This window comes from Taudactylus pleione, unplaced genomic scaffold (assembly GCF_031769625.1).
Source record: "Taudactylus pleione unplaced genomic scaffold, aTauple2 ptg000066l, whole genome shotgun sequence".
In the NCBI taxonomy this organism is placed as follows: Eukaryota; Metazoa; Chordata; class Amphibia; order Anura; family Myobatrachidae; genus Taudactylus; species Taudactylus pleione.
The window spans coordinates 33,688,996-33,711,140 of record NW_028284468.1 but is presented as its reverse complement, the minus strand read 5'-3'; the positions used below and the strand labels follow the sequence as shown (position 1 = coordinate 33,711,140).

General features: G+C 42.5%; 1 protein-coding gene across 6 annotated transcripts in view; it reads right to left on the bottom strand.

Annotated features, from left to right (window-relative positions):
• Positions 1 to 20,617, bottom strand: part of CLEC16A (C-type lectin domain containing 16A) — a 437,038-nt gene extending 416,421 nt beyond the window's left edge. For 3 of the 6 annotated variants that reach the window (XM_088466918.1, XM_088466921.1, XM_088466922.1), the window contains exons 1-2: positions 20,339 to 20,617; positions 10,235 to 10,363 (exon numbers count right to left, since the gene is read on the bottom strand). In XM_088466918.1, coding sequence (XP_088323044.1) covers positions 10,235 to 10,363; positions 20,339 to 20,415 — 206 coding nt within the window. In that variant the 5' untranslated portion in view covers positions 20,416 to 20,617. The remainder of the gene's footprint in view (positions 1 to 10,234; positions 10,364 to 20,338) is intronic. The other 3 variants (XM_088466917.1, XM_088466919.1, XM_088466920.1) reach the window with 1 other exon arrangement.
• Positions 20,618 to 22,145: the final 1,528 nt, after the last annotated feature.

Sequence of the window (22,145 nt, the reverse complement as noted above, 5' to 3'; positions counted from 1 at the left end):
CAATTGAGAAGGCCTCCCAATGAACAGTATGCCGCACATTACATTGTATGGGCTACAAACGCAGAAGGCCTGTCTGTACACCATTGCTATATGCTGTAAACAGGGCGAAACACTTCCAGTTTGCTCAGGAACCAGGACAGCAAATATGTCTTGAGGTTTGACGAATCACGTTTTCAATTACACTATGCAGATGGTAGAGTGGGGATATGGAAACAACAGTACGAAAGCATGGATCCACCATCAAACCTTTGGGAATGGGAAGATGCAGTTCATCACATTTAGGAAAAAATTTCCCACAAAACAGACCAACATTTAGGGCCGTATTCAATTAGCAGCGAAAAGCCATTTTCAGCAAAACTTTTTCGCCACTGACGTCATTTTAGCTGATTTCATTTATCCCCGTATTCAATTTCAGCGTATTTTCGCCAGTGTTTAAACACAATGCAATGGGCGAAAAAGTTTCGGATATGAATACCCGGCGGAAAAAAGTGCAGAATTGGGGCTTTGGGGTGCAGAAACTACCCTGTACCCTTTGTACACCCCCCTTGACGCAAATTGTGTAAAAAAAACGCAAAATACACAAAGGACACCCCAAAAGAGCACTTTGAAAAAATGGGCGAAAAAAATCAGAGTGGGGGTACAAATTCAAAAACTAGCGAAATAGCCTTTGGGGGGGTCTGCAAGTATGGGGGGGGAGGTGTATTTTTGATTGCAGGTGTTTGCTGAAGGTGTGTTTTTGGTGCTTTTTAATGCTTGATTTTAGCAACTTAAAAATATGCTTGCACCCATTTTCATGTCCCCCAACTTTGATGGGAATACTTATTTTCCCCCCAAAAAGTTGTAAATGCTATTCATCCCCACTTACTGAAAGACGCTAAATAGCACCTATTGAGAGCATTAAAAACCCAAATACCTTTAACAGGGCTATTCGGGGGTACCCATAGTGATCCCTCATGTCAGTGCATATTTTGGGGGGTGTCAGGCTGATTTCCCCAAAACTGACAGAACTTTTCACCGATTTCAGTTTCACCGAGTCCCGTTTTTGCAGATTTGGAATTGAATACGGGGATTTTCGTACCCAAAACCAGCGCTGACAGCGAAAAGACCGGCAACAGACTTTTCGCTTCTAATTGAATACGGCCCTTAGTAGCAAAATCCATGCCAAAAGAATTCAAGCCATATTAAGGGGAAAAGGTGGCCCAACAAAGTACTAACATAATAATTTGTCCACTCAGTATATAAAAAAAATATATATATATATATACATACATACACACACACACACACACACACACACACACACACACACACACACACACAGGTATAAAATCTAAGAAAAGAAAAACCTTGTTCTTACATGGCATTCATAAATGTTTTATAAGCATTACTTACAAGTGGTATGGGTTAGTTTAGGTCTAATTTTGTCTACGCAAAACTCACTTCCTATGGTATTGAAAACTTTTTTAAAAAGTTATATTTCCTGTGAATTCTCCCCATTGTAAGTAAACTGAGTGTCCCCTGTGGAATCGGAGAAAGGGATTTATCGGTAAGTACCAAAATCCTATATTCTACTTCATCCACTACGGAACACTGGAGAGTAGACAATGGGGATGTCCCAAAGGTAACCTTCTGGGGTGGGAGGCGCTGTGAAAACCTGCCACCCTGAAATCCTGCCTAAACAGGAACCGCCGTCAAACAGATGACATGGCAATTCTTTAAACAAGAGCTGAGGATCAAGCATCACATGGTCAAGAAGAGAAGACTAACACCTCGCCTGACAGCCACCTAGAATCTCACTGTAGCCCAGCGAGCAGAATGGCACGACTAAGCATTGTAAAATGTAACTGAAAAAGAGCAGTCTTGACTATTGGGAGCTGAGAACACCGACCAAGAATTTGTTGGGGAAGGTAAACAATGAAAACAAACTCGAAACAATCTAACCCAATCCGATGACAGTGAAGAGGCCAGTACAGCGGACAATGGAACCCAGAACCGAAGACAGGAAAGATTCCGCTGCAGCTGACAAAAGAAAATCGGCGACTACCAAATGTCAGAGAGTTATACATATTCACAACTATGCCACTCTACAGAAAATTCTAGCAAAAAGGCGAAGATGTATTCGACCTAAGAGAAAACAGAGTATATATGAAGGCAAGAGCCAACTACAGAAGAAGGTGTCCTGGATCATGCTGAAGGACTACCTAGTTGAGGGGCTCTAAACGAGTGGAAGGGTCTGAGCGCAAAGAGCCCCACACATGTGAGCCACTGAGCAGGAGAAGGAGGCAGTATGGATGGTAACCGGAGTCGAACAAAACCTTTGCCGAAAAACTGATAACTAAGGCAACAACTGGTTTCCTAGAAAGAGCACAAGCGAAGACCAGCGTTCACTTAGCCTGAAAGAAACAACAAGACCCCAGCAGCCATGGTAAAGAACACCTTAATGTGCAACCAAGCTGCAGAAGGCTTCCAAATGTGATGGAAGAATGCAGACAGACCAGCTTCCTGCATAACATAGTAGGAAAAGAAAACAAACTGGAACCTAAACACTTCAGGATCATGGCTGCAAAGGCCACACCGGAAGTGCGAGGACCCAAAAGGCCCCTCAACCTATTAATTTAGGAGAGTCAACAATACAAATCTCTGCTTAATGAATGGAGCCTTGGACCACTAGGCTAATATATCCAAATTGCTACCTCACAAGGCAATGGCCACGGGTCTCTGCAAGAACTATCCATATGCAAGCACCTTACTGAGTGTATTAGGAACCAGGAGGACATCTGTGAAGATGCAATAGGGCACATCTTCAACGGAGAGTGTGTGTCTAGAAAAAGGACATGGACTAACTGGAGTAAACCAGCAAGGATCACTTGAGAAAAGAAGACCAAGTAAAGAAGATGTGCCCTACTGTGTCATGAAAAACTAAATAGAAGCAAAACAGCAAAAACAGTTTTCCAATGGATTTTAGTATAATATAGTCATCTTCTTCTATTACAGTCCATGGACGAATCATGAAAAATCATAGACACAACAGCGGCCATCGAGAAGCAGCACAGCACACTACCTTGCAATACAAGGAGAGAACTACCAATATCCCTCCTGGCAGAGAAACTGAAATAAAAAAAAAAAAAAGCATAACGCTGCTAGGAGAAATCTAGACAATAGAAATATACAATCCTCTTCTGAGACTGGAATTGAAAATAGTGACTCCAACATGGCTGACAAGCCCTGTTTCAACTATGCTCACCCCTATCAGACACCTCCTCCCTGGAATACTGGCAGGGAGATAGAAACATCAGTGTAAAGCAGACAAACACAGCGCTCTAGGGGTGAGGAATACCGCTTGTGGAACTAAGGACCCATCTACTAAGGTGTAGAGCCTGTTTACGTGAAAAGTAACATATAGTGACAGATGAGCGGCCCAACAGCAGCTAGGGTGATGTATCAGGTGTGTGTTATCCGAAGCATCCACCTAGACCAGGGCTCGACAAATCCTGTGGGCCAGGTCGCCATGGCTATCAGATTTTGCTTCCTGGCTACTAGATTTTGCAGTGAGGGAAGAAGCAGATCCTCATCAGCTCTGGCTGAGATTCGTGCCTATAGTATTGCGGTGTTCATATCATGCACAGAAGTGCATGTGCTGAGTGTCGCGTGCGGTAACTGCTGTGCCTCTGTCCGTCCCGGCCTGCTGACGACTCCTCTCCATCCTGGCCTGCTCTGATCCCTGCTGTCTGCCCCTGTCTACGCTGATCCTCCTGTACGTCCCGGCTGTCTACTGTCTCCGGCTGCATAGAGCTCTCCTGTATTAGGGTCTATGGTGTGACGAGGGGAGGGGGTTTTGTTGTACTTTCTGGCACCATTATTTTATGTGAAATGTGGTGTGTTATGACTGGAGGGTGTAGCAGGGGAGCTGTGCAGAGCAGTGAGGGGGTCTCCATTTTACTGTATCCATTCAACTGTGACCATTTTGTGGACTAGTATAGTGTGTATAAGTTGCATAACACACAGAGCTGTGCTCCTCACGCCTGTAATTTTTTTTGAGGGGACTGTGGTCTGGCTCCTACACTTTCATCCTGGCTCCTAGATTTTAGAAAAATTTGTCAAGCCCTGACCTAGACAATGGTGAGTCAAACCCGCTTACCTGTGAGCGACCAGGAGCCGCCTGGACACTTTGCATAACTGTACTGACAGTTTCAGTGACCAGCAGCCTCAGGCATGAAGAGTATCAATAAGTTCTTGTAGGTAGACTGAGACCCAATGCTCTACAGTGTGGACTTCAGACTGATGGTGTTGCACTAGAAAATCCGTGTAGAAAACTAGCAGAACTGTTAGTGGAGACATGTATGGACATACAAGGAGGCCAGACCTACACCATTAGAACACCCAGCCATGGAACTGGGTCAGGGGAGAGACCAGACTATCCTTAGAGAGCTCTATTGAGGATGTACATATACAGAAGTGATACATCTACACAACAAAAAAAACAAACAGTCTTCCCTAACCCAGGGAGATAAATGGATTATTAAAGGTCAGATAGAACTGGCAGGTTGCAAATCCCCGGAGGGATTGGTTCACGCTTGTGAGGTTCATAAAGAAACCACTAAGCTACAGCTGACCCTTTACATTACAGCCTAAGCTGTTTCTCATCCACGAGGACCGAGCGTAAGCCCTTAAACTAAGACGGAGTACGTCGAGAGCTTGTTTTTTGGGGGGTTTTTTAGGCAAAACCATTGTAATTTAGTCTCTCAGACTGGATTGAAAACCCAGGCCTCTATGAAAACTGCATGGAAGACTTATATCTTACACTCAGGCTGAGCAATTTTTGGCTCAGCCTGAGTGTAAGATATAAACTAGGACTCTGTACCCTTGAAGATATACTTAGAAAACATATCTGACCCAAGAGCTCGAATCCATGACAACTGTCAGTCAGAGCCGTAGCTAGCGCTCTGAGTGCCCTGCAGTGCCGTTACAGGCACCCTGCAGTCAGAAGCAGGGGCCGTGGGATGTCTACAGTGCCGCCAACAAAGCACTGTGCTCTGTGCGGCCGCACACCTCTAGCTACGGCCCTGCTGTCAGTAGATATGGAGGTTAACCACATGATTCTAAAGACAAAACATCATAAGGGGACATCAGGAGCCTACCCCGCCAAACTTGCATAGAATTACTGCCAATAAAATACAAAACAGGCCTGGCCCTGCCTAACTTCCTGCGAAAGTAGTGGTCGTAACTACATTGTAGTCCTATCACATCACCTAAAGGAGGGGAAGGGGTGACAGACATTTATCCCTTGAGATTCATATTTTACCTGAATGGCTAATCTTACAAACATACACCCCTCTGCATACATACACCTCCTTTTGAATATCTATCACTAGAGGCGTGTATAGAAGGTAACTTGTATCTCTACCTTGGGAAGAGATAGGGCCAAGTAGAGTAGGTTTACAGCCCATCACCTAACAGCAGCATTGCTTAACATATACAGTACTTAAAATACTTCATTGGTGGGTCCAATAAGGAGACTAAGAGTGCAATCCATTTAAAATAGGTACTGCAATATCAATTACAATATGGCCCCCACATAGGGGCGTATCAGATATTAACTGATAAATATAGATAAAACATCTGATTTTAGACTAAGACTGAAAGTGCTAGCGTAAGATTTAAGTGTTTTGAGACAGCAGTAGTACCCGGTGCTTATAGGTGCAGCTAAAGGGGTACGCTCTCAATGTTGATATTATCACACTGTGCCCGTGTAATAATTTGCTACACTCAAATAATTATTAAGTGGGGGATGTTATGTTATATGATGCTGTCACAATAGTTTTAGTATTTTATTGGTGTAGTACGGAGGAGAGATTATTTATATCTTTATATTTGGTAATAGTCCTCCCAATTGTTGCAGTCTTGTTAAGATGATAGACAGTCTTAGTGTAACATCCGGCAATTCTAGTATCAGTTTCAAAGCATATGATACTGTTGATATTATCCCACTCTTGGTATTATCACACTCCATGTAGTAATTTGCTACACTTTAAATAATTCTTAAATGGGAAATGTATGTTGTATGGTGTTACCACAGTGGCTATGTTATTGTACTGGTGGAGTACAGGGGAGAAATGACTTGTGTATTTACATTTAGTAATTATCCTCCCAGTTGCTGCAGTTTTATTGAGATGATTAACAGTATAACACCCGGCAGTTGAAGTATCAATTTCTAAACATATGATAGTGTTTGATGTTTTCACTGTTCTTATATTTGTATTACTTTGGTGTTGACTACTAGTACTCAGTCAACTCCCCATATGTTACTTTTCTTTATCACAATCTCTCAGCTTGTCTATTAAAGCCTCTGGACAGTATAACTTATACTAAAACATTCTCCCCATAAGCCCGGTATCACATATACACGTTTGTATCAATTTTAACGTGTATGCATTCAATTGTGCCAATTGGGCAGCAGCTTGGATGCCGATGCACGTTTCGCCGATGGCTGCTTTATCAAGGAGATATATACAGTCAGGTGCATAAATATTGGGACATTGACAGAATTTTCATATTTTGGCCTCTATTCACCACCATAATGGCTTTGAAATGAAACAAACAAGATGTGCTTTAACTGCAGACTTTCAGATTTAATTTGAGGGTAATTACATGCAAATAAGGTGAACGGTGTAGGAATTACAACGGTTTCTATATGTGCCTCCCACTTTTTATGGCTTTCCGGTAAATAAACGGAATTATGCTTTAATTTTCAGCATAAATCAGGTACAACACAAATTTACACAAAATAATAAACACCTAGCCCCCATTTAGGGCAACTAACTCACTTCTTCGCCCCTGACTAATTGGGCAGCTAGTCTGCAAACACAGTCTCTCTGAGTCAAAGTCTCAGTCCTGTCTCCGACAGGTGTTCTCACAAGCTCCAACTTACTCATGTTCAGGCTCTTGGCCTGCTTGCAATCTCACACACAAACTTATAATGCCGACTATGTACAATACAGAGAAAACAAAATTTGGGATAATAATCTATTTATTATTCGGTTGCATGTAATACCAAACTCCCTTCAACAGGCACTCATAGTGATCCCACATGTCTATACTTATTTCGGGGGGTCCCAGGAACATTTCCTGAAAATTTCTGAAGTTTTACGAAAACTTACCTTTTCGCTGGCTCGGTGTGAAAAGTCTTTGTATAAAAAACGGGGATAACTTTTCACCCTATTTTACACGGTGAAAAAAAGTGCAGAATTTTTTTGTAATAATACCTATTCCTAAGTGCTATTCTTCACTTCTTCATAGCCGCAAATATGCACCTGCGGCAGCTATTAGAGACCCTGACTTCCTTCAGTAGGTAAAAATGGGGGTACCCATAGTGATCCCCCATGTCTAGAAATCTTTAGGAGGGGTACAGTGGAGGAAAATGGAAAAGAAGTTGTTTGATCGGGCGCACAAAAGAAATAATGTATGCTATTAATATATAACTTTTATTAATTAATACCTTAAAAATATCCCAATAAAGGGAATAGAACAGTGAAATATAAGGGGTTAAAATAATTATTAAACAAAACATATGTATATTAAAAAAAGGTCGGTCCACTAATGTTTTGTTGATAATATGGGGTATTCATACACCTAAATGAAAGATAGAAATGTATTCGTCAAGATACTTGAAATATATAGGTTACAAACAACGTGATAGTAGGCTCACATATTTTTCTATTTGTTTGCCTGTTACTAGCTGATAATGCTTAGTTGTATCTACAGTGTATTCTTGGCTCCAATCCATGGTAGGTACTATGGGTGGAAATGTAGTTTTATATCATTGGGGTGACAAATTAAAGTACATTGTTATTTGAACACCTTAAGTTAAGATAGAGGGATCTATTTACTAAGCAGTGTTAGGAGACAGAGTGAAAAGTGATAAGGTGCCAGCCAATCAGCTCCTAACTGTCATCTCACAGGCTGTGTTTGAAAAATGACAGTTGGGAGCTGATTGGCTGGCACGTTATCACTATCTCCTAACACTGCTTAGTAAATAGACCCCTAAGAGAGCTACGTCTGAGTTTCACTATATATTCATATATTTATGGACATAGATGTCAATTGTAATGTGACTATTCAGAACATTCGGCAATTTATTGAATAGATAATGACAGCGGATACAAACTCACTGAAATAATAATAATAGGGATGTGGCTTCAGTCCAAGTCTGGAGTTTCGGGGGGGGGGGGGGGGGGGGCTGACAATGCATTGGCCCCGGAGCCCTGGTTATAGGTAGAAAAGTATTTTCAACACTAATGAAATTATAGAAAAAAATATTATTGCAGAACAATAGATGCAGTAGACATGAAATGTGACGTTTAATATTTGGCTGATATGCAAACTATGTAATTAGGAGACCAGCGGATGCATGGCTGCCAGTCTCAATACCCCTGTGTAATCCCAGCATGGAATATAACATAGGTGTGTAAATAACGACGCCTATGTTAATGCTGGGGGTAAGTATACATGTAGCCAGGGATGGGGTTAGGTTTAGGAGGATTCATGTTTGCCGGTATTTCTTAGTCAGGATATTTGTTCTAGAGATTTCAAATTGCTGGTATTTGGGATATAGTGTTCGGGGTTTTAATTGTCGGGATTTCTATTGTCGGTATTTGGGATATATGTTCGGGATATAAATTGTCAGGATTTCAATTGTCGATATTTGTGAATTAAATTTCAGGATTGTATTATGTCGGTTTCATGTTTAGACGGCATTATTTTAGTCGGTGTTTGTATGGACCGGTATAGTGTCTGTCGGTATACATATATGTAGTCGATATTTGGCATCATTGGGAAAATACTTTTGCCTGTAAAATGAATCAGCAGGATTTCAGTGTCGGTGTTTAGAATTTCGATTTTCGGTATTGTAATTTGTTGGTTTTGTTCTCATGTCATTAAAAGACGTTTCGGGATTTTCATCCTGTCGGGATTGATATTGTTGGTGTAACATCTATATCGGCATTGCATCTGTACAATTTTTATTGTTGGTATTCCCTCCAGCGGTATTAGAACTCACGGTATGCAGAACGTATACCGCCACAATATGTAAAAATACAAACCCATACATATCTTACTATACATCTACAGACATACAAGATAATACAGTATGTATATTTTTGAAGTAACAAAAAGGCTGGAGACAGCCTCATGTGCACCGGCTCTTCTCGGGTACATTTCTAAAACTGGGCCTGATGGGGCATAGAGGGGGAGGAGCCAGTCACACGTCTGAATTATTTAAATTGCCTGGCTCTACTCTACCACCGTCTATACCCCATTGTCTATAGTACTCCAGTGTCCCCTAGTGGATGAAGGAGAAACACTGTAGGTTTTGCTATTAAAATTTTGACCTTTTATATATCAGGCTTAAACACACTGGCAAGCAGCAGCTTTTTTTTTACATGGAGAAGGATGTGTGATGGTCAGGGGTTATTTTGCTGTATACTGAGTTGGTGACTTGCACAGAGTGACTGGCACCCATAACCAAAAATGGCTCTCTCAGCATTTTGCTGCACCATGCAATACCTGCTGATATCTGTCTAAAAGTTAATTCTTCAACAAGATAATAACCAAAAACATATCCCCATGCTATGGTCAGAACTACCTACGAGGGAAAAAAAACAAAAAAAGACTTTAGGTGGCAGATCGTGGAATTACCAGCACAGACAAAAATCTTTATGGAGGTTACACACGATCAGACCATCAGACTATCAGAAATTGATAACGATCGTTATATGATCGTCCTGCATGTGTTGGATGATCGTTATCGAGCATGCAACACACGCATTAACACCTTAATAACTGTAACGACCCACGATTAACGATCGCGGGTCCCTATAGTACACAGGCAACCTGGTCGATATCGACCAGGTTGGCCGGCATGCAGGGGCGACAGTCGATGGTAGTCATCGACCATTCGTGCCCGTGCATCAACCACCATTTGCAGGAGCTAGAAACTGTACGATTTTAAAATCGTACAGTTTATCTGACCGTGTGTACGGGCCATAAAATACCATCAAATAAACTGAACAGAAGTGTTAAAAGCAAATCAATCTACAAGTGCAACAAATTTGTGGGAACTTCTGCAACAGTGTTGGGAATAACTTCCCGAACAATATTTTATTTCCATTGTATAAACAGAAATGCTATTATCATATTGTTTTTTATGTAACAGATATTGCATTACTGTGTTACTTACTCAAAGACTGAACTGTCATTCTGGTCCCCCCAGATAAGAATTTCTGTGATGGAACGAATGGTTTCCACTAGCAAATTGCGATTAAGGTCTGTGACTGTGGTGTTTTTTGTTAGAACATGATACATATACCTAGGAAACAATAATACAAAAGTTAGAGGGAACAAAAAAGAAAGGTGACAAGATAGATGAAGAATTATTTAAAGAATCACAAGTTGCTTTAACTAGAAAACCCATCGTGCCCTGCCACACTGTTATTTGGGTCTTGTAGTGTAAGCTCAGCCAGAAAAGAAGTCTGTCAATGTCCTATATACCTGCCATCAAAGTTACCAGGGAAATGACAACAGATGCCTTTGTTAAAACACTGAATCTGTTTCGGGTTTTGAAACGCCTTTACATAAGTTATGAGCATTTTGTTTTGTTTTTTTAAACATTTGTAACATTGGTTTCGCTGGAAGTAACTTACTTATTCATATACAGTACATCCAGAAAGTATTCACAACGCTTCACTTTTTCCACATTTTGTTATGTTACGGCCTTATTCCAAAAGGGAATAAATTCATTTTTATTCTACAAATTCTACACACAACACCCCATAATGACAACATTTAAAAAGTTTTTTGAGATTTTTGCTAATTTAATTTAAAAAAAATTAAAAAACACTAAGAAATCACATGTACATAAGTATTCACGGCCTTTGCCATGAAGCTCAAAATTGAGCTCAGGTGTATCCGGTTTCTACTGATCATCCTTGAGATGTTCCTACAGCTTAATTGGAGTCCACCTGTGGTAAATTCAGTTGATTGGACATGATTTTGAAAGCCATACACCTGTCTATATAAGGTCTCACACTTGACAGTGCATGTCAGAGCACAAACCAAGCATGAAGTCCAAGGAATTGTCTGTAGACCTCCGAGACAGGATTGTCTCGAGGCACAAATCTGAGGAAGGGTACAGAAAAATATCTTCTTCTTTGAATGTCCCAATCAGCACAGCGGCCTCCATCATCCTTAAATTGAAGAAATTCAGAACCACCAGGACTCTTCCTAGAGTTGGCCGGCCGTCTAAACTGAGCGCTCGAGGGAGAAGGGCCCTAGTCAGGGAGATGACAAAGAACCCGATGGTCACGCTGTCAGAGCTACAGCATTCCTCTGTGGAGAGAGGAGAACCTTCTAGAAGGACAACCATCTCTGCAGAAATCCACCAACCAGGCCTGTATGGTAGAGTGGCCAGATGGAAGCCACTCCTTAGTAAAAAGCACGTGGCAGCCCATCTGGAGTTTGCCAAAATGCACCTGAAGGACTCTCAGACCATGAGAGACAAAGATTGAACTCTTTGGCGTGAATGGCAGGCGTTATGTTTGGAGGAAACCAGGCACCACTCATCACCAGGCCAAAACCATCCCTACAGTGAAGCATGGTGGTGGCAGCATCATGCTGTGGGGATGTTTTTCTGTGGCAGGAACTGGGAGACTAGTCAGGATAGAGGGAAAGATGAATGCAGCAATGTACAGACACATCCTGGATGAAAACCTACTCCAGATCGCTCTTGACCTCAGACTGGGGCGACAGTTCATCTTTCAGCAGTGGCTTCCGGACAACTCTGAATGTCCTTGAGTGGCCCAGACATGAATCCAATTGAGATCTGAAAATGGCTGAGCACTGACGCTTCCCATCCAACTGGATGGAGCTCGAGAGGTACTGCAAAGAGAAATGGGCAAAACTGCACAAAGATAGGTGTGCCAAGCTTGTGGCATCATATTCAAAAAGACTTGAGGCTGTAACTGCTGCCAAGGGTGCATCAAAGTATTGAGCAAAGGTTGTGAATACTTATGTACATGTGATTTCTTAGTTGTTGTTTTTTAATTCAATTTGCAAAAATCTCAAAAAACCTCTTTACACGTTGTAATTATGGGGTATTGTGTGTAGAATTTTGAGGACAAAAATGAATTTATTCAATTTTGGAATAAGGCTGTAACATAACAAAATGTGGAAAAAGTGAAGCACTGTGAATAGTTTCCGGGTGCACTGTAGATCGCCTGGGAACCGATCTCACCTGATGAGGCATTGCCTATGCCTTAATATCTTATGTGCTCATTTATATCACAGGAAAATAATTTAATGGCCGCTCCATTACATGGTTACACGTGTAAATTTGCTCGTTACACATTACTATTTACTGTTGAATTTTCTATGTCCTGGACCCGTAACACTTGGAACACTGTTTATCTTAACTTGTCTGTAATAAGAGATGAATGCAAAGTACAGTTAAACTCTGGCCCTGACGTGTCACAGCAAACATGCAAACATTGTGCACAGTCAAATTTTGAGGAGTGTGTAAAATCTATAGCTGCCACTATACTGGGAGAGCTACTACTGCTCATTCTCTAGAAACATAACTACGTGTCAACAGTATAGGGTGACAACAAACCTCAGTTGTCTAACAGGGATATGTAGAAAATAAACAATTCAAAGTGGCCAAGTATGCTACTACCTTGGATCCCGTTTGATACCACAGGCAATACATCAATAGAAAACAAACACAATGTACAAAATAGAATAATCAGTACAGTATTACCACCATCACTGATCCCGACTAATCCCTCACAACAAGCAGAATGTACAAGATAAAACACTTGTGACTCAAACAACTTTTGACTGTTCCAACCATTAGTGCTGCCAACACCAGCATAACATTAACAATAGTGAATGCTGATAGTCCAAATAATATTGGAAACAAATGACCTGTACAGACACTTTCACTTGGTGTCAATTTCAACATTGCCTGCAGCTTTCTAAAGTGTCACCAGGCTTGTAAGAGGCAATGTTTGCCAGTGCTGGCGTGTACAAGTCCTTAGTAATCCAAGAAGGTTGTTGATTTTTGATGAGGAAAGCAGATCCCAGATTCCTGGGATGCAGGTAGTTAAATTTCCACTTGAATAAGACATGTTGTTAGATTGCAAAATACAAATTCAGAGGAAGATTTAACCTAAAAGGCTTAATTAAAAGAGGAGGTATGAATAGTATACAGATGGCCGCATATAAATGAATCATGAAAGTGAGTGGACATGAGAAGAGGGACTATTATTATCACATGTGCCACTTGCATATAACCATTCTCTTTATACTGGTGGAAATTACATTACCTTTAAAAACTGTGCCGGAAAAGTTGCAACCACCAACTAACCTGGTAATGTCTGAAAATGTATGTCCTACGTCTTGAATTTCATTTAAATAGTTCTTCCTACAAAACAATCACTTTTTGCATGTGGGCTTAAAATCAGGGTGCACAAACTTATGCCATATTTAGTTAAAAATTACCCCAATCTTCAGGTCTTTTTCCATTGGATCACGCAAAATTTTGTACCCCACAGATATCCCCAATTTCAAAGTAATAATTTCAAGATTTTATCAGTCACAAAAAGATAAGCGTCTGACATAAAAAAAAATAATTTTCATTTGTTCTCCTAGTCCGTCCAATTTTATTGTCAATTTAAGATGTATTTTGGCACCTGATGAATCCTGTACAAGGCTGCTACAAGATCTCAACAAGTACAATAACAAATACCTGTCTCCTGTAATTTGCACGACTGATAACGTTGCTTCTTGGCTATTTGGGGCTAGGGCCTAATAAGAGAGCACCTTTGGTTTCAATTCATTAACATTTTGCTGGACTATGATAATGTACTTAAATCGATAATAAGTATGCTATAACCCATAACAACGAATCATACATTAGTATGCGTTTGTTCATTTTGATTGCTCTGGGTTATGGTACAATATGGTTATATAATCTTTTTAGATTTCTTAAACAGTATTTATAGACTTTTATACACTAAGCACAACATATAAAATGACAAGAGTATACATGCCATTAAGAGATTTACAAATACTCAATTACACAACTTCAGTGAGCAGTAGCTGCTGTGCAAGAAGAGACAATGTCAACCTACACACACACTTATTTCAAAACAATAATAGTTAAGACATCAATGTTGAAAGATTGTAACACAAAAAACTGAATTTTCAGTTTCAGGTGGAACAAACACTGTACAATTATGGTAGGCAGGTACTGATATTTTCCGCACTGCTCCTCTCACCACGGCACACTCGTGATGGTAGTATGCGGTTGGCAGACAACACATTGCAGAGTATATTTACTACAGGTCAAAATCGATTTTGATTGATTTAAAATCACTAAAATTGATCAACATTGCTGTGTTTCTGGGGCTAAGTCACAGATTTACTAATACTTAAAACCCAAATAAAAAATTGTCTGCTAGGAAATGTGTGATTTAGCCCCAGAAACACAACATCAATGTTGGTCGATTTTAAAATGATCAAAATCGACCTTTAGTGAATATATGAAAAAAGGGGGGACAGTTACGCTCAGTCAAACAGCCAAAGAAAATAATGGGAGCAGCTGACTGGTGAGGCCACCACCAACCTCAGTAGTAAGTTACATAAGAACAAACAATAACCAGTGCTTAGCCAGTGAGCGCTCAATCACAGAGGATTTACAATGTAACACAGGGCTTGACAAATTTTTCTAAAAATCTAGGAGCCAGAATGAAAGTGTAGGAGACTGACCACGTCCCAAATAATATAAAAAAATATATATTTTTATAATATAATTATTTCCAGTTAGTCTAATTATTTATTAGGGGAGTGTCCAAGGGGTTCTGAATCAAGTCCTGACATTTTTAACTCAAAATAAGGATTTTCCCTGATTGGTATTAATATATGTGAATGTATTAATATTCACGTTTATCTATTAAAATATAAAGGATGCCAGTGTTAGCCTTCTCACCCACTCCCCTATTCCAGCAATATGCAGCCTCCTCCTTTCCCCCCATGCCAGCCACCTTACCCACTCCCCTTATTTATGCAAGCCTCAGGACCCTCTTTCACTCTCCTATTCCAGCAGCCTCCTCCTTTTCCCTCATGCCAGCCTCCTCACCCACTTCTATATTCCAGCAGTACGTAGCCTCCTCTCCCTTCAAGCCAGTCTCCACTCCCCTATACCAGCCTCATCACCCAGTCCTCATTCCTGCAGCCTCCTCCTCTCCCGATAGCAGCTTCCACATCCACTCCCCATATGCCAGCATCAGACTCATCACCCTCTTCCCTATTCCAGCAATATGCAGCCTCCTCCTAACCCTTTGTGCCAGCTTCCACACCCACTCCCCTATGCGTGCCGCTGCCTCCTCACCCAGTCCCCTCATTGCTACAGCCTCTTCTCTCCTCATACCAGCCTCCACCCACTCCCCTATTCACCCACTCCCCTATTCCAGTCTCAGCCTCCTCACCACTTCCCTTATTCCTGCAGCAACCTCCACACCCCTCATGATAGCCTCCTCGCACATTAACCCTCCCCTTATGCCAGTCTCAGCATACTCATTCACCCCCCTGTTCTAGCAGCATCCCAGCGCTCCCCTAATCTGCCAGTCAGCCTCCTCACCCAGCCCCCGGCTCATGGCAGCCTTTGCCACCTCACCTACTCCCCACTGCAGCCAGGCTCCTTTCCCCAGACTCCGGTGTCCAAGTCCTCTCCTCCCTCTGCTGGCTTCTCTCCCCACACTCCTTGCTTGGCTCCTCACCTCAATCTGGTCTCCAGTCAGATGTTGGCGCCCATTTCTCTCAGGCCTGTCAGTTGCGGTGTCCTCCTGGTGATGTGGCTTTCTGGCTGTCTTTACCTGTGGGGGCTGCATGGTTGGGCTTCCAGAACGCGATGCTCCTTATGGTGACTGCGTCTACCTCCTCCCTCCTGTCTGTCCCAGTGGCTACATGCCAGTTGCTGCTGCTGGGCTACTCTACACTGTACAATGTCATGTGCGTGCAGAGAGCCAATCAAAGATCACCTGTTGTAGGTGGAGCTGGGCTAATAATAGACTGACAGCCAGCAGCCTGTTCCTGTGGCTATAGTAGAAATATATATTCTCCGCTAGGGCTGACGAGGATCTGCTTTTCCCATTCTGGATTATCTGGTCGCCATGGCCCCGGGATTTGTCGAGCAACAGTATGCCATATATCAATGTTGCTATATCTCGAATGCGCAGCACATAACCATGATGGAACGAATATGAGAGTCAATAGTGAAAATAAATAAGTATGATTTAATATATGCAGTTAGTAGTTACAATGATCTTAAATAAAACAATATATATATTTTTTTCCTTTCATTGGTGAATTTCTTCTACCCCCTGTATCGTCACCTTCCCACATCCTACCCGTGTCCTTACCCTTGATTGCCCATACACAGCTGCGATACGAGACTTTGAATCATATGATATTTTTATCTATATTGTTTTATTTAAAATCATTGTAACTACTAACTGCATGTATTAAATCATACTTGTTTATTTTCATTATTGACTCTCATATTAGTTTCATCATGGTTATGTGCTGCACATTCGAGATGGAGCAACATTGATATATGGCATATTGTTACATTGTAAATCATCTGTAATTGAGCACTTACTGGCTAAGCACTGTTTAGTGTTTGTTCTTATTTAACTTTAGTGAATATATACCTGCATGTCTTAAAAAAGACCAGGGTGTTGATTCTGGGTTGTGAGCAAAGCAAAAAAATAAAGCAAGTAACTATGCAATTTTGCAACACCGTGTTGCATTACAGGTGGGGCAGGTGTAAACATGCAGATAGATTTAGATTTGAGACGAGTCCGAACTGAAATCTAAATTGCAGTGTAAAAATAAATAGAAAAAAGAAAAATACTTATGACGCTTCTAGTGTGGATTATTGTTCTTTGTGAAATCTCTATTTCCAATGGTATATTTTCCCTTTGGTCAACGTGAAGTTCCACGATGAGGTATGCAGTATCCTATGAACCAAGTACTAATGTAAAGCTGGCCATCCACTATACAAATTTCTGTCAGATATCTGTCCACTCTGGCTGGTTGGAATGAAAACCTGGTAATATATGGGAGCAAATGACAGTTGATCATATGGTTTTAAACACTGAAAAAAGGACAAAAAAAAATTTCAAATTAGTTAAATTTGTGTGTTTTAACCAATTTGTCTGAACAACCATTTTTGGCTATTTTCCATTTTTTGTGAGCAAATGGACGATTGTCATTTACTCCCATACTTTACCAGGTTTTCATTTCAACCAGCCAGATTGGACAGGTAATATCTGACAGAAAATTGTACAGTGGATGGCCAGTTTAAGTGTGTACTGACAATATCTCGAGATATGTTAATGTCCCAAAAGAGAAACAGGGGAGAAGGAGACCATGGTGTAGTAATTAACTCATTTCAAATAAGGGCATATCCGTTGTGTAATTTTTAGGTTAACAATGAAACCAAACACAGAAAAGGTGCACACATAAAACTATATATAGTCATTACAGATAAAACCTAAAGATGTGGATCTCTATAACAGTAGTTTGAACCGTACTGTGTATAGCACCTAGCCATGTGCTACAAAGAGAGTGTAATGGGAGGTTTCAAGAGACCTTCCTTCCTCCGTTTAGGCAACACACGGCTTGATCGTCCACAGTTGGTCCTTATTCCAAAAAGGTAAGTGCAGGTAAGCCCATATGTCCTCTCCAACGCGTTTCGAGTAAAAATACTCTTCCTCAGGGTGATATGGGCTCATCCATTCGGGCTCTACTATTTATGTGTCAAATGACCCGGAAGTTCACCACAACAATACATTTTGCAAACCATTTAAAGTGATTAAAAACACATGTACATACATATAAAAATCGTGATTATTAAAAATCCATACATAGGGAACACAGGGCTCGACAAAAAACCCAGGGGGCAGGGTCGCCATGGCGACCAGATTTGGCTGCCTGGCGACCAGATTTGCAGCAACCCCTGCCGCCGCTACTGTAGTGCAGACCGCGAGCGTGGTCCACACTACACAGTAAGAAACACAACCGACAGCAGCGGCTGTGTGTTTATTATACACACAGCCACACACAGTTTATTATACACACAGCCGCCGCTGTGTGTTATAGCAGTCAATGAAAGTCAGACAGACTCTCATTGGCTGCTGCGTCCACGGAGTGAGCCGGCTGGAGCTCAGTCATGAGTTCCGCCTTCCAGCTCCGCCGGCAGCAGGTGATGAGAGAGACGTCATGACGTCTCTCCCGTAGTGCAGGAGAAGAGCGGGCCGGGACTCTGAGCACACAGCGGCGTTCGCGTCAGGAGCTGGGATTCAGGTAAGTTGTGTGTTTTGGATTTTTTTGTGTGTAAGGGGCACTGCATAGGGGGGGTGACCGCTACAGGGGGCACTGCATAGGGGGGAGTGACTGCTACAGGGGGCACTGTATGGGGTGGCCACTACTGGGGCACTGTACAGGGGGGGGGCGCTACTAGGGGCAATGCACAGTGGGGACTACTGGGACCACTGCATAGGGGGTACTACTAATACTGGGGGCACTGTATAGGGGGGGCTACTACTGGGTGGACTACCACAGGCAATGCATAGATGGGACCAGTTCTGGGGGCACTATATAAGGGGCACTACATAGGGGAACCACTTCTGGGGGCACTACATAGGGGGACCACTACTGGGGGCACTGCAGGGGTGGGGAACCTTTTATCTGCCGAGGGACATTTTGATATATATAACATTATTTGTGGGCCTGGTGCAGGGTACGCCCCCCCAGCGTGACAGCACACGAGCTGGGCCACAATAGCCAGTGATTACAGCAATGCCCGAAGCATCCTGAGGATGCTCCAAGGAGCTGTAAGGGCAGCGGTGTGACTGTCTGAAGCGTCCTAATGTGACTGTCTGAAGCGTCCTAAGGACGCTCCAGGCGGCACTACTGCATAGATTCTGGCTGCAGGGTGCCATTCTAGGCACCCTGCTAGCCAGATGGGGCTAGCAGAAAAAGAGCTCAGGAGGGCCAGACCAAATGATTCCGAGGGCCTTATACTACTCCTGGGCCTGAGGTTCCCCATCCCTGAGCTGGAATTATTGATTACCTTTATTGAACCAATACGAGATAGCACAATATATACGGTTTACTTTATATGTTCTTATTTGTTTTATCACCAGTATAATTATGTATGAAAGTGCATTGGATTTAGTAATGACTGTTTATCTTATGTATCTTTTTATATGAATTATAGATACTTTATTGACTCAATAGTTATTGGACTGTTGTTTACTATATAGCACTTTATGCTTAATTAATAAATGATTAAGCCGTGTCAATTGGTGGTTGCTTCTATCAAGCGCAGTTTTTTCTGATTTTGTGTTCAATTAATAGCACACAATTGAATGGACCCCTTGCATTGATATCTATGACAGTAAAAATTGGGCACTGGCAGCTATGTGCAAATTATGCCAAATACACTTCAGTTTCACCTGTCCAATGAATCCATTGTATATTTTCACAACTACATTTACCAGTTTTTTAGGTGATAGTAGAGATATTCAGTTCTAATACATTTTTAAATTAACATTAGTGTTATGCAAGTATGATGACATCTAGAAGGACACCAGGTAAGTAGGTCAAATGTAACCCATCAAGTACCACCGCTATTTCTGTAACTCAGAGACAAACATAGCGACAAGTTACCTTTCCATAACCCCTCTGTAGGCAGCAAACTGTTATTTTGACAACAAATATTCTATTGAGCAGCAAACTATCATTGCCCCTTATTTATTTAGTTTTGAAACTGATAAAATGACATTTGGTAGTAATGAAATTGGTGTAATAGGTATGTAATACTATAGGCACTTTAATGTCCTACATCTCCAGGTACTGACTTGTAATAGCATGTCCTTGGAAATGTCCCTGTTTTTCAATATTTACAAAGTGATATATTGTGAGTAAAGCTGCCAATGCAATGACTTCTACACTGCATGGCGGTCACATAAAGCTGCACTGGCTGTCAGGTAATGAGCTGTATTTGGAGGACAGAGTTACCCCAGACCTGGGGCATTTGGGGCAGCTGTAACACGCTGTTTCTCCCTGTCATGAGTGTACAAGGCTGCCACTGGGGGTGACCCTGGCTGGTTACACTGGGGTCAGTGGGAGGAACAGGCCAGTGTGACGGGGGGTATTAGGGGAGGGGGGCACACACAGTTTGGGGTGACCCAATGCTGCCCCCTGCTTACTGACTTACTTCAACCGGTCCAGGGAGTGAACGCTGGACGCTGAGCGACCGGAGCCGCTCACCCAGCTCTTCGACCTCCCGAACATCGTAGACCTGCTGTCCCGGTCAGTTCATATTCCGAAGCCGATAAAGATGATCTTGTGCACTGCCACAATGCCCCCACCCCCCTCTGCCGGGAACACAGCAGCCGGAGCACGGGGAGTACTGAGGGCTGCTGGAACATGTAGTCACTCACAGTAACAGCCCGGGGTTACTAGGCAGGCAACGGACTACCAGTCCCAACACGCACTTCGAGAAGGATTATGACGCTCTTGTCACCATTGTGACGACACGCCTTACAGCCGAGGTCAGACACTGACAGGCAACGCAGCAGTATATCGTTCTCTTCATTCCTCCGAGTTCTTAGTCGCCGGCTGCTGGAGTGGATGCAGATTGCCGTCTGGGCTGCTGCAGTGCTGGATGCTGAGTGTTGCTGGATTCTGGGCCCCTGCTGGGTGTTCCTTGGTTCCGGGGCACTGCTGAGTGTTCCTGGGTTATGGGCTGCTGGTGCCAAGTGCTGCTGACTCTTCAGGTGGTGGGAGGGGGACGCAAGGACCACTAAATTGCATACACCAGGGACATGCAGTCAGGGGAGGCAGAGACTCCCCTATTATACACCCTCCCCTATCCTACTCCCTGTCAGGCTCCAGAGTTTTGATATAAAAACAGTTTTTATACATGTCCAGTAGATGAGCATGTTTGGGGGTTGGGTACATTTCTAATGCTGGCTACACATTGACCATACACACTTGCCAGAAATAGTATGATATACTGATGAATGGGATGTCGGCGGTCAAAACACAGCCCCCGGCATCCCGATCATGAAGAATGCCGACGGGGACAGGTGAGTACCCTAACCCTCCCCCCCCCCCAACCCTCCCTTAGTGGTGCCTAACCCCCCCTTCCCTAAACCTAACCCTCCCCAGTGGGAGTGCCTAACCTCCTCCCCCCCCTCCAATAGCTTAACCCTCCCCCCGGACTCTATGTCGACCATTGGCGTAACTAACATTGGTGCATGGGGTGCAGCTACTATGGGGCCTAGAGCTTAGGTGGCCCATCTTCCAAAATATATTTTATAGACATTTTTCACCAGAGGGGCCCTTACAAACATTTGCAATGGGGCCTTCAAATACCTAGTTAAGCCCCTGAGGTCGACATTCAATATGTAGACAGAATGTTGACAAGTACATAATTTAGACATTCAATATATAGACAGTTTGAAATGCCAACAGTTTAATTGTTGACAGCCATAATGATATGATTCCTACAAATAGTGTCCCTCTGAGAGCTGCTGTAGAACCACACAGGCCAGCATGCCCTGCCACAGATTTGCTGTTCTGGCTCCTGAAACTGTTGCTAGGCATGCTTATATTGTTGCAGCCGTTAAACCCCATTACGATAGTGCTGCTATTAGGGCATGCTGAAACTAGGCAGGGCATTTTGGGATGTGTAGTTCCACAGTAGCATACATTAATTTCCGTGACCGCTATCCCCTTCATAGTAGCACTAAATAAATGTCATGAACGGCAGTGCTAGTCCCCTGCTTAGTTGCGCTAAGTAAGTACAGCAAAGTATGTACACCTGCCTATACTTTGACTGCAGGTTACAGTGGCAGTGACCTATATTGCCAATGTCAAGATTTTGATACTGATTTAATATATCTATCAGTGCCATTCTATGGGTTTGATCCAATCAGGTGAGAATTGCAAGTAGCGAGTTTGTTTCTTTAAACTCTCACACTTTGCCGCAAAGCACGCTCCCGACAATTCTCCAATCC